The sequence below is a fragment of the Tigriopus californicus genome, chromosome 9, assembly GCF_007210705.1.
Source record: "Tigriopus californicus strain San Diego chromosome 9, Tcal_SD_v2.1, whole genome shotgun sequence".
NCBI lineage: Eukaryota > Metazoa > Arthropoda > Copepoda > Harpacticoida > Harpacticidae > Tigriopus > Tigriopus californicus.
The window spans coordinates 14,537,861-14,549,786 of NC_081448.1; the positions used below are offsets into that span (position 1 = coordinate 14,537,861).

Genomic DNA, 11,926 nt, shown 5'->3' on the forward strand with positions numbered 1-11,926 from the left:
AAAAAAAAGAGGCCCCTTTCCATGCCATGTCCTAGACACACCAAGTATGCCTCGTCTCCTGCACATGCAAGCTTTCAGAACTTGGAGAAACGACGAATCCCCTCCATCACAGCCTAATATACCTACCGTCTACCCTATTGTATGAAGCAGCGAGCGGCGTCAAGTTTCCAAGTTCCCAAGTTCCACTCGTGCCGCCAGGAAGGGGAGAAGATCGAGGACACGGCTGGAGGATGAGGACAGAGGCAGATCATGTTGCCAAAAGCTGGATATTTTGGTACTCAGCGCGTTTTCTTCTTCTTTTTCGCCTCGTCCTCTTCCTCTTATCTTCGTCTTACTTACTGCCGTTGGCTGTCTTGGTGTTCCAAGGGAAAGTGGATCGTGCCATCCTGTCGTTGGTACCATCTTCCTTCCTTCCGTCCTTCCTTCCTTGCTTCCGTGCGTGTCCTCCCCCCCACCCCCCCCCAAAAGTGCAAGCCAGCAAAGGCTTTTGGGAAAGGAACACGCTCCTTCTTCTCTCTTGTCCAATTCAGTCTCGGTTACTTCATTGGAGAGAGGACCAGAAGAGTGTGGGTAGAGTACATAAGCACGAGAAAGAAGAGGAGAAGATTCTTGGGGGCACTTTTTGGCCTTGGCCTTGCCGCTCTTCCTAAGAATCGAAGGACATCTCCTCAGAGATCTGCTGTTGGTGGAAGGACTCAGGAGTTAAGAAGTGGAGACACGAGTGCTGCATTTGTGTGTGAAAAAAAAGCGACAGAGAGAGAGAGAGAGTTCAGATTGACAAGGTAAAGAATACATTTTAATAGTAGTACGAATGTCCTTAGAAGAACTCGTTCTCAATGGCCGAGTTCACATCAACCTCAAAACAGGGTTTGGATGACTCGCTCGAGGCCGACCGAGACTTACTCGACAAGGACAAGGTCGGGGAGAAACCAAGCAAGACGAAAGGATCCTGCAGTGGGGTACAACTGATACTACAAAGCAGTCGTTAAAAGCTATCCACAAATCTTGGTTCGATATGAAGTGCTGATAAGTTGGAAACGGAGACTGAGAGAAAGAGAGAGAGAGAGGGAGAGAAAGAGGGAGTGAAGCAAACGAGTAAAGACAAGAGGTCATGTGGTCTATTGATAAGGCTTCGGCCATGCTTCGATAATCTGAGGTTTTAAGGGCACTTGTACATTGACTCTAATAATAAAAGTAATCATTTCCACATTCTTTGGCTGTTAGACTTTGATCCCGTTGTCTATATACATGTTTGTTATCTCAAGCTTGCCTCAAAGTGTTTCATAAGTATCCTATTGGCGGGATAGCCGATGTAAGCCATTCTTTAGGGCATCTTTTCTAGTGGAGAATTGAAGTCGAGAAATATGTCAGGACGAGGAAAACGAATAGTTAAAAGAACTTTCGCTACTCAGTTTCAAATTGCCTTCATAGTGAAGGAGAAGTCTCGCACGTTTTTAAAACAAGGATCCCTTCAAAATAATAGTCTAAGAACACTGCATTTGAACTTCAAGTAAACAACCCATAATTCGCTTTTTTGAATACCTAGAAAAAGGATTATTGTAATCGTTTGCTAAACCTTTTTACAGATCTTTGAAGCGCTCACCAAGTAACCCAATCTGGTTTTTGGTTCAAAAGCATTTCCCACGCTCAAGTACAATCTTGCGTACAACATAGTATACACATAAATTCTATCCTGATTGCGTCCCTTCTCACTACACCTGTAACGATTGATGTCTCACATGGGTAAATGCGGCGAAGACTCTTGAATGAACCTGATTACGCGTGTATTGGATTCCAGCTTTGCAATCCTGTTTTTTTTTACTCGAGGCCTGAAGATCGACCTGATTTACCTGCTTGGCGAGCTCGTTGGGCTTTGCGGGATGCGCCCATCGTTCCTTCCGCGATCGCAGCAAGAATCTTCGTACTTCAAGTCCTCCTCGCCTGTGACTCTGCCTCTGCCTCTACCTCGTCCTCCTCCAGCCTTCCATTCGCCTCCAGTTCTATGTAACAGGTTAACTTTTAGCATTCTCTAACCACGGTGGTAAAAATGTCTTGATCAAGTTTTGATGGAAACAACGCAAGCCTATCTCTTTGACAGGAACTAGGAGCTTGCTATCTTAAGCTTCGTTACCATTTGACTATATGCAAAGTAGGATATGGTCTATGAAGCTGCTTCTGAGTCATCTGAAATGAAATGTTTCGGTTAACATTGGATGTAACAGAAATTGATTGACAGCTAGTTATAACGATTTTCAAGATCACAAGAGCAATTTTTTTTTTTTGCTTTTTGTGCAATTTTGAAATATCTCTGCAAATTAAAGAACACCATTTAAAACGCTCTTAAATTCAAATGTTGAAACCACACTTTGTCATTTGTGAACTTAAGTTCATAAGAAGGTGAACAATATAAATATGAAAAGCTACTTTTACAGATTTTCAGGTTACAAACTGTATCTTTGAGATACTTTATGGATCATATCCTCATTTACATCAAGTAAGTTCTCGAAAATTATAATTTCTCATTTATTCCACGCATATTTTTCTGTTTCTTTTTTGCCAAAATGCATATGATCATGATCTCAAAGTCATTCTTATCATTTTTTGATCTACCAGGGGGCCAAAGAGCATTTGAATTATTCCATTAAAACTTGATAAGGCATTTTAGCCACTGTGATATCATTGCTATGAGGCCAACTGAGAGCGCCGATACTTGCGGATAGTAGTGACTGTACGTAGTAGTAACAGTAGTAGTAATAGCAGTAGTAGTAGTAGTAGTAGTGCGCACCCAACGAGTTCTGCTTCTACTGAAAGACACATCTTCCGACAGATGTATGTGAGTGAGGACGAAATTAAGAGGCTCATCAAGTCATCATCCACCCTGTGAACATCGAAAGTTCCTAGCCCTCCTCCTCCTTAATCTCATAGAAAAAGGGCTGGCCTGTCAAGAGATCTGTGCCGCGAAGACTCCAAACGCTCCAAGTGATTTTGGCTACGACCCATCATCGGTCGCAAAAGTATCATCATCCACATAGTATATCATTGTGATTGATGCTCGAGAGCCTAAGAACTAATTTTGTTTGGATTCGATCCGTGATCAAAAATAAAACAAAAAAGAAAGAGTGTCAACATGTGCCAAAAGCTGTCCAAGATGGTTGGGGATACATGATGAAGTCCAGAAGAGTTTGACAACCCCTTTGTCCCATTAACCTTTGACGTGCGATTTCCAAGGCTTTCATCATGACCTCGACCGAGGCTGATGACGAGGTGAGTGAGCTCTTTTGTGTGGAGCAATTTGAATTCTGTCAAGGGCCGATTGCCAAGTCATTCGTCACTCTGGGCTTGAGAGCGAGCAAATCCGAGATAAATCCGCTTTCCATGCCGAAATGCCAAAAATGAGCGAGTCCTGGATTTTTGTCCGATTTTTTTTTTTTAGATCTTTCAAGATGCTTTGGAGGAGCCGGCGTTGAGTCCGAAGAATGATGCTCTTGATGTGATATCCAATAATAACGGCGGCATTTCACCCCGATCCTTGAGTAAGAAATTCCGTTTCAAGAAGAAAAAACGAGTCCGATCCGGGGAGGATGAGATCCCGCCCTTGTCAGAGACTTTGGACGATGCCAAGCTCTCCGTGGACATGTTTCTTAACAACCAATTCGAGGAGGCGAGAGCTATTTGCCAGCCAATGTAAGCTCATTGCGAACGACCAAAGTCATCCCGACGAAGCTCCCTCACTCTTTTTATCTTTTCCCTTTTAGGGCCGATCGGAGTATGTATCATGCCTTGGGATATGGAGTGTTCATGTACTTGAAGGCGGTTATGACTTTCGAGGAGAAGCATATTGAAGAGGCGTCTGGCGTGTTGTCCCAAGCTTGCGATACCATCGGCCAAATGAGACGCAAAACCGGCTTCACCGAGAACCTGGGACGAATCATCAAGAAGGTCGACTACGACCAGTATACCGAGATGGAGCTCCACGCCGAGATTTGCTATTCCGAATGCTTATTGCTCAAGGCCGCGTTGACATTTTGCGAAGACGAGACTCTGGTGTCCTTCGTCAAGGCCGGACTCAAAGTCAGAACGTGCTACCAATCGTTTCGGTGAGTCAGCGACGACCTTGTTGATATATGGAAATGAGCAAAGCTTTACGACTTGTTTGCTCCAGGGAGTGTTGGAACGCGCTCCACGAGCGGGATTGGACCAATTCCGAGTACAAGAGTGATTTCGAAGGTGGGGTTCGCTTGGGCGTTGGCACTTTCAATCTCATGATTTCCTTGCTACCAGCACGCGTTATGAAAGTGTTGGAGTTCATTGGCTTCAGTGGCAATCGGGTAAGATCCAATAATTGACATTTCTGCTCGGGAGAGAAGGATCCATGGAGATCCATATTCAGTGGTTGGCTGGGGATTTGATTGATAATTTTTTTTTTCTTCCTTGTATGTTTACGAATACATTTTCCTCAGAGCTCCAAGGTAAAGCAGCACACGTATGCAAGTTCGCCGTGACCCTCAGTTTCGTCGCATTTCGCATTGTGGCAATGTCAGCGTTTTTTTCTCTGTTGTTTGCCCATGATGTCCCTTCAGAAACAAAGGAAACCTTTCCTTTGACCTCATCATGTTCCTCTGGTTCTCTGCTTGCCGAGAGAAGTTAGATTGTAGCTTGAGTAGACTTTTACTTGTTTTGCTTCCCGCTCAAGTCAATTTATCAAGATCATGGAAAAGGCTTGCCTGCCTGCCTGCCTACACTTGACAACAAGGACGGCCTTCCTTATCTTCATAAACTGGCTTTTGGGGTCCGATTAAGTTTGTCCCTTCTGGTCTCCAATCATTGTGTTCTAATTTCAGGATGCTGGATTGCAAGAGATCATGTGGGTGGAACAGGAACGAAATGGTCTTCGCCAATTCTTGGCTTCGTTCATCCTCCTGGGCTACCATTTGCTCTTATCCTTCTTCATTGGTAGCACTGAGTGCAACCTAGACTTATGTAAACGTATCCTGGAGGAAAAATTGGCCAAATATCCCGAGGGTGCTTTCTTCCTCTTCTTCAAGGGCCGATATCATTTCGTCCAGGTATTGGATAGTAGTAGTCGGTATTCGAAATTATGCAATAGCTCATATCTAATATGGATCCAATTCCCTATCTCTATCTAGGGTGAGGTGGGTGAGGCCATTAGCTGGTACAAAAGATCCGTGGATTCCCAAAATGACTGGCCGCAATTCCACCATATCTGTTATTGGGAACTCTATTGGGCTCATGTTTTCAATTGCGATTGGAGCGGCGGGTGGAAATATTCGGACTTGCTTCTCCAGGAGTCCAATTGGTCCAAGTGCATTTATGCCTACCAAAAGGCCTCGGCTATGATTATGAAGAGCAAGCAGTTAGATTCTAGTCAGAACAAGGAACTTGTGGAGCTCATGAAGTGAGTCGTACTCCAACCAAGTTGCTCTCTAACAACTGAAGAAGTCGCCCGAACATGACGACTTTCTCTTTCTCTCAATAGAAATGTCCCCAAGTGGAAACAAAGGATCGCCGGGAAGAGTCTGCCCATGGAAAAGTTTGCCGTGCGGAAAGCCGAGCGGTTCCTGGATCAAAGCAATAACCTCATGCTTCCCATTTTGGAACTCATCTACGTTTGGAACGGCTTCCATGTTATCGGCAAGCAATTCCAATTGGTGGAGCGAATCTACGCCCTCGTCGACTCCGAACTCCGAAACTTGGAGAAGAACTCCGGTAATCCCGAAACCCATTGCTTGTTTTGGATTGTTGGAATCCGAGTGCTGTCACTCATTATGTTTCATTCTCATACTCTTTTCAGCTTTCAGTAACTATTACAGTGAGAACCTCTGTCTTTTGAAGGTGCTCCAAGCAATGTGCTTAAAGCACATGAAGTCTCCTCTTCATGCTGAAGAATGTCTCAAATCTGTGATATCCCATGCTGGAAAACTGAAGGTGGACACCTATCTCGTTCCATATGCCATGTTCGAATACGGTTGCATTCTTCGAGAACAAGGCAACCTTGAGGGAGCCATGCACCAACTGGAGTGTGCCAAGTAAGCACATCTCCCAAGATCTAGAGCCTCTCAATTGGACCGAGATTCATTGATTCATTGACCTCGTTGTTCCAGAAACGATTTCAAAGACTTTTCTTTGCAATCTCGACTCCATTTCCGGATCCATTCGGTTCAGCAGGAGATTCGGGGAGCTTCAGAGGCCAAATCAAGTGATGGTGATCCTGATCCCAACCATGACGATTGGACGGCGGACGAGATTCTTCCTATGCTTTGAAATGGTTCACCCTCACCTTTAAATGAAATTGAAGCCATGGAGATCCTTCAAGGGAAGAGGAAATAACTCCTGGAACGAACATGTGCCATCCCCAGACGCCTACCTCGTGCGTGCACATTTTAAAAGATAGGCAGGCATTATTATGACGAAATGCGTTTAGCCACTCAAAAAATGCTTCTTCGCTTATTGAGTATTGCAGTTTTATTGCGCAGGGCCCCTTGTCTTGTTGCGTTTATTGGTATCTGATCAGAAATCTATATTTCGGTTAAGTATTAACTTCATAAATAAATTAATTTGATCAAGAAATCCCCATTCAGAATCTTGCATATCAATTCCTCATGGCTTGGAGCTGAGCATGGTTTGGTATATCCAGGTCAAATAATCATAAACGCGGGTGAAGACCACTGGCCGCTCAGGATCGAGAGGTGTTTCCGAGCCAAATGAAACCACGCCCAGTTGCTCATAACGCCCGTCGTCTCGTCGCCAACCACCAAATCCACCCGAATCGCCGAAATAAACTTGACCCGTGGCGTTCGTAGTACAAAGGATCTTCTCCGTCAATGCAAAGGGATAACTTGGAATCCAACCAGATTGGCAAGAGTCTACATCTAAAAGATGCATTGTTGCTGTTTTCAAGATGGCACTTGATCCACAATCAATGCAGACTTGTCCCCAACCAGCTACTTCGATGGTCTCTAAATCTTCTGGTCTTGGGGCACTCGGCAGGCAAACGAGGCCTGCTCGATTGTTAACAGCAACGGACGTGGGAAGATGCCACAAAGCGATGATATCTTTGCGCTTAAACAGATTTACATCGTTGTAATCTTCATGCAAGATGATGGATTAGGGATCAAAGAGTGCATAGATCTGATCACAGACATGCAGTTCTTCGGTTGAATCGCCAGCCAATAAACTCGTGAACCAACCATGTACCGATCACACAATGGGCAAGGCAGTATCAACGAAAATGCAGTAATTCGGTCCTTTTTTTCGAAAGAGGTACTGTAATCCCAATACATTCAAAAATGCTGTAATTATTATTACCCCCCCAAAAAACAAAAATTACTCGTTCCTTTTTTTCACGCTCCAATGTGGCATTTAATATTTCGTTTCTCTCTTGGCAACTGAGGAAACTTGAAGCTTTTTGGGAAACTGAACAAAAAATTTTTTTTTTCTATTTTCATATGTCCTAAAGAAAGACGCTCAGGGCTGAAAATTGCGCTTGTTTTTAACAGCAATGAATGTCTTTGTGGTTTGAAATCTTGTTATATTTGCATTGCTGTAATGTTTATATCATCTCATTCAAATTCCGTTGAACTAAAAGACCTGACTTAGAGCGAAACTCTCCGTTTGCTTGGGTATGCTGCACGAAATTTCTCACCCTTCCTCATATCCATCTTTGACTTTATTCTCCATCATTAGTTGAGCACAGGAAAATATGTTAGTTTTAGATGTGAAGAAGAAGGTAAAACATTTGATACGAATTCTCGTTAAGCATTCGGAAAAAACTTAAAATATATAATCAAATACTCTCAAACATTATCATTTTTGACGCACTTTCGAAGAAAGTTTCAAATAACAGCGAAAAGAATAAAACCGAAGTTAATAAAACAGCCTTTTTACGTTTGATGTTTCAAAAAGGAAAAATTGAATTTGCAACGGAACCCTTTTTATGATACCTTGACGTTGTCAGGTTTCGAAATTCCCACCCTGAGTGTATTCATTTCGACTTTTCAAATATGTCTTTCTCCGCCCAAGTTTAAGATCTTAAAAAGGAACGAGGCATGTTCTTCCCTAAGATTGATAGTGTTGAAGTAGTTCAAATTTGGAGCACAAATTACTTTTTTATGAAGCATTCCCAGTGGCATGGACAAACGAGCCTGGCCAAGAATGGGAGTAATGCAGTGCTAACTTACAAACATGCATACAGCTCATTTATTGATTTTACTTATCAATATTGGAGTCAAAACGGCAAATCTGTTTCTCAGAAGGTTGGATTTTAGCTGGATTCAAGGCTCTGGGTCTTGCAAAGGTGATTTTGAGGGAATGACCCCGATGGCACATTAGAGCATAGTCATAGAGAGCTACTTCCACTTACGGTAGGTGTTGGGTGGGACCTTCATGAACTAATTGCACCCAAACATGGCGAGGTTGTAATAAAGGATAGTTCGAGCTTTGAGAACATCTTACCGTCTTCCCCTTCGTGTCAGGCGTGGGAAAGTCGGAGGATAGAATTTGTAACCGGTCCCTGGGACGCCTTAAATGGGTTGTTTGCATTTGAATGGTGTTTGATCGGATTGGCCCGTCGTTAACTGAAGCGTGGGGTGTTGGATCAACGAGGGTTGTCCTCTAAAAGTGAGCACGGAAATGATTCACTTTCAGGACCTAGTTGACATGACCACGAGACAAAAGTAATGTTATCAAGACAGCGATACCTCAACCCATTTTCGTCTGGTTGTAATGATTTTTTTCAAGTACTAGCTTCCACATGAGTGCACTACTTAAGTCGCAAGTTTGTTTTTTTTGATCCAGTAGTAGTTGATGGATTGGAGACTTAGTGATACCCTAGAATGCAATGGCTTTTAGTATTCTNACTACTTAAGTCGCAAGTTTGTTTTTTTTGATCCAGTAGTAGTTGATGGATTGGAGACTTAGTGATACCCTAGAATGCAATGGCTTTTAGTATTCTCTGTGCCAATCATGAGAGGCTCTGTGTTAATTTTGTTCGTATACTTTTTATCAAAACCTCTGTGCTTACTCATGATTAGAGAGGGTAAAAGCGTTTAATTTCAATGAAAAATATTTTTTTTTTCAATATTCTGGCCATATTGTCAAAAAGTAAATGTTTACACGTTTTCAACACCATGCTTAACATTTTGCTCGTTTTTATCATATTTTGGCAAACCAAGAACCAAACAGCGTGAACTCGTAGATTTTTTGTCCAACTCAAAATTGCTATGGTATCGAATTCAAAACACCATGACGTCTGTATAGCAGAAATAAGGCTGGTTCATCGAGAGGGATGACCATTGACGAGAATAAGAAGAAGGGTAAAATGATTTTGTTGTTTTTTTATATTGTAGCTGGGCTATCTATGAAGAATAACTAACACTGGGATTTTCTACAATGACAGGTATCAACCGCGCTATCAACCGGGTGTTTCATGATGTTCTGGACTGGTCTCACAGGGTAACCCGCTGGAGGTTCGAAATTTCAGAACATGCATTAGGAATTAGGACCATTATTGAACATACTGTAATATACATTAGTTTAGGAAAGTAGGCGTGTCAGAACCCCTTTGTCAATGAAAAGTCGTCTTTCTACCAACTCTGAAGATCGCTCCAATAGACGCTAAAACAAGAAAAAAAAAGTTGAACTTTGATTCATTGGTGGTAAATAAATCCAATCAGAAAGTTGGGAGTGACCTAGCTAGCTTCTTCTCAAGTCAAATTAATCCCATTCTGATGAAGCTTACAATCTGGTCACACTGGAGTGATATTTTGCTCTCCATCACGAGAACTTGAGATACCAAAATGAAGTAAAAAATACTATCGGACCATAATCAAAGGCAAATGTGCATTACAAGAACCGTACATCCTAAGTCCAATTTGTATGGCTGTGCCTGTCAGTATCCAATATTTGCAGCTTTTTTGATTAATACTTGGTCGTTTTTAGTGCAATGTTTTTACCCACCCTACTCATAATGCCACTCCAGACGAGATGACTCCTCTTAACATCTTAGCCCATATTTTGACGTCATTTGTAACCATTTTCAGTATTTTTTTGTTTATCTAATCATTATTTTTCATCATTGTTTTGATTTATTGATAGTTAGATATTACGGTTCATTAGTGTATTGATTGTATATTTTTTAGTTGAGATCTCCATCTTAGATTCGCATGTTTTGTTTGATGTGAGGAAGCTTATTGCTATTTTGCTTTGTTGTACTGTAGCTCAAGACACGACTGTACAGGGCTTTTAGTTTTCCTTGGTCTCTTAGTCTCTTGATTTTGCAGCTAATTGATAGATAGGTTCTTTGCATTCATGATGGAAGCCATCTTTAGCTGTTTTGGTCAATCAGAGCTGGGTACTGCTTGAGGAACAGGCTCGCCCAGTAGTTGAGGCAACTGATCAGGCCATTGTAGAGGTTGAAGAGGTTTCTCTCCCTGAACCAAAGCAGGCAAACAAGGCGGAAGAGAAAACAGTTAGTCCTGTTTACCGAAGGTAGTCTTGTCCTGATGAAGTTGGCCTTGAAAGGTATGATAAAATAGTTCAAAGTTAGATTGTCCTTTCTTCCACCCGTACATGTGCCGTCTGTCCATGAGACTTAGAACGTGATTTAACGTCTGAGGAACCATCTCGCGCCTCTATTGGGTACATTAGACCACTCGACTACTACGATTGCTATGAATTTAAATCCTTTACATTTTAAAAGAAAGTAATGCAACTAATCACATCTGAAACCTATGTATTTGTAAATGTAATCAAATACGTTTTAGGTCTCCCAGGAATTTCAGGCCACACGACGACATAGAGCATGCACATTTATTAGATAGGAAGACGTTATGATGAAGAAATGTGCTTGCCTCTGGCAAGTCAAAACAACTGGGAAAGGGACCAAGGGCCGTTGTTTTTTAGCGTAGGGTTTTAAACATGGCTACCTCGGTCGGTTATTCATCAGAGGTCTATATTTTCGCTTTCGAGTAATAACTCCAGGAATGAACTGTTTTATTCGAACACTAATTTGATCGATAAATCCCCATTCAGAATCTTGCATATCAATTCCTCATTGCTTGGAAGTAAGCATAGTTTGGTACATCCAGGTCAAAAAATCATAAACGCGGGTAAAGACCACCGGTCGTTCAGGGTTGAAAGGGGTTTCCAATCCAAACGAAACCACACCCAGCTGTTCATAACGTCCATCATCTCGTCGCCAACCACCAAACCCACCCGAATCGCCGAAATAAACTTGTCCCGTGGCATTTGTGGTGCAGAGAATCTTCTCCGATAAAGCCGAGGGATTACTGGGAATCCAACCCGTTTGGCAGGACGTCCAATCCAAAAGAAGCATCGTTGCCGTCTTCAAGGCGGGACTTGATGCACAACCCTTGCAAACTTGTTCCCAGCCAGCCACCTCGATGGCACCCAAATCCGCTGGTCTTGGGACGTTTGGTAAGCAGACAAGACCTGCCCGATCATTCAGTACAACGGGCGTAGAGAGCCGTAACAAAGCAATATCGTTGCCGGCAAAGAGATTATCGTCTTGGTAATTTTCATGCGAGATCATGAATTGGGGATCAAAGATCGAGTAGGTTTGATCGCAGCCATGCAGGTCTTCGGGTGAATCACAACCAATAAACACATGAACAAACCAAGCATTGGTCATACAGTGCGCAGCCGTCATTATCCATTGATCATGGATTAAGGTGCCTCCACATGAAGTGCGTTCTGTTTCACACGAGAAAACAAAATTGATTGGAAGTTTACTTCACAGAAAAGGAATGTACAATCTTACCATCGCCAATTTTTATGATCAGATAGACTTGCCAAGGAAACTCTTCCGGAGAGGTTTCAGTCCCACCCACCACTTTTCTGGTCAATTGGGAACCGCAGGGAGCCGGTTTAATGCTTGGACGGGTGTCCG

General features: G+C 42.7%; 2 protein-coding genes across 3 annotated transcripts; one reads left to right on the forward strand and one right to left on the reverse strand.

Annotated features, from left to right (window-relative positions):
- The first annotated feature begins 499 nt into the window (after positions 1-499).
- Positions 500-6,601, forward strand: LOC131887477 (tetratricopeptide repeat protein 39B-like). 2 transcript variants are annotated; one of them, XM_059236098.1, is made up of 11 exons: positions 506-782; positions 1,587-2,041; positions 2,657-3,264; positions 3,434-3,684; positions 3,756-4,097; positions 4,163-4,328; positions 4,842-5,066; positions 5,148-5,416; positions 5,498-5,727; positions 5,813-6,047; positions 6,123-6,601. In XM_059236098.1, the coding sequence occupies exons 3-11, from the start codon at positions 3,238-3,240 to the stop codon at positions 6,280-6,282; spliced, it is 1,905 nt and encodes a 634-aa protein (XP_059092081.1). In that variant the 5' UTR covers positions 506-782; positions 1,587-2,041; positions 2,657-3,237; the 3' UTR covers positions 6,283-6,601. The 2 variants fall into 2 exon arrangements, with proteins under 2 accessions (XP_059092083.1, XP_059092081.1); XM_059236100.1 differs by lacking the exon at positions 6,123-6,601 and having other exon boundaries at positions 500-782; positions 5,854-6,041.
- Positions 6,602-10,993: 4,392 nt separating this feature from the next.
- Positions 10,994-11,920, reverse strand: LOC131886419 (chymotrypsin-like elastase family member 2A). The gene is made up of 2 exons (XM_059234744.1): positions 11,798-11,920; positions 10,994-11,730 (listed from the first exon to the last, which is right to left on the reverse strand). Exon 2 carries the CDS (start codon positions 11,684-11,686, stop codon positions 11,069-11,071), a length of 618 nt encoding a protein of 205 aa, XP_059090727.1. The 5' UTR covers positions 11,687-11,730; positions 11,798-11,920; the 3' UTR covers positions 10,994-11,068.
- Positions 11,921-11,926: the final 6 nt, after the last annotated feature.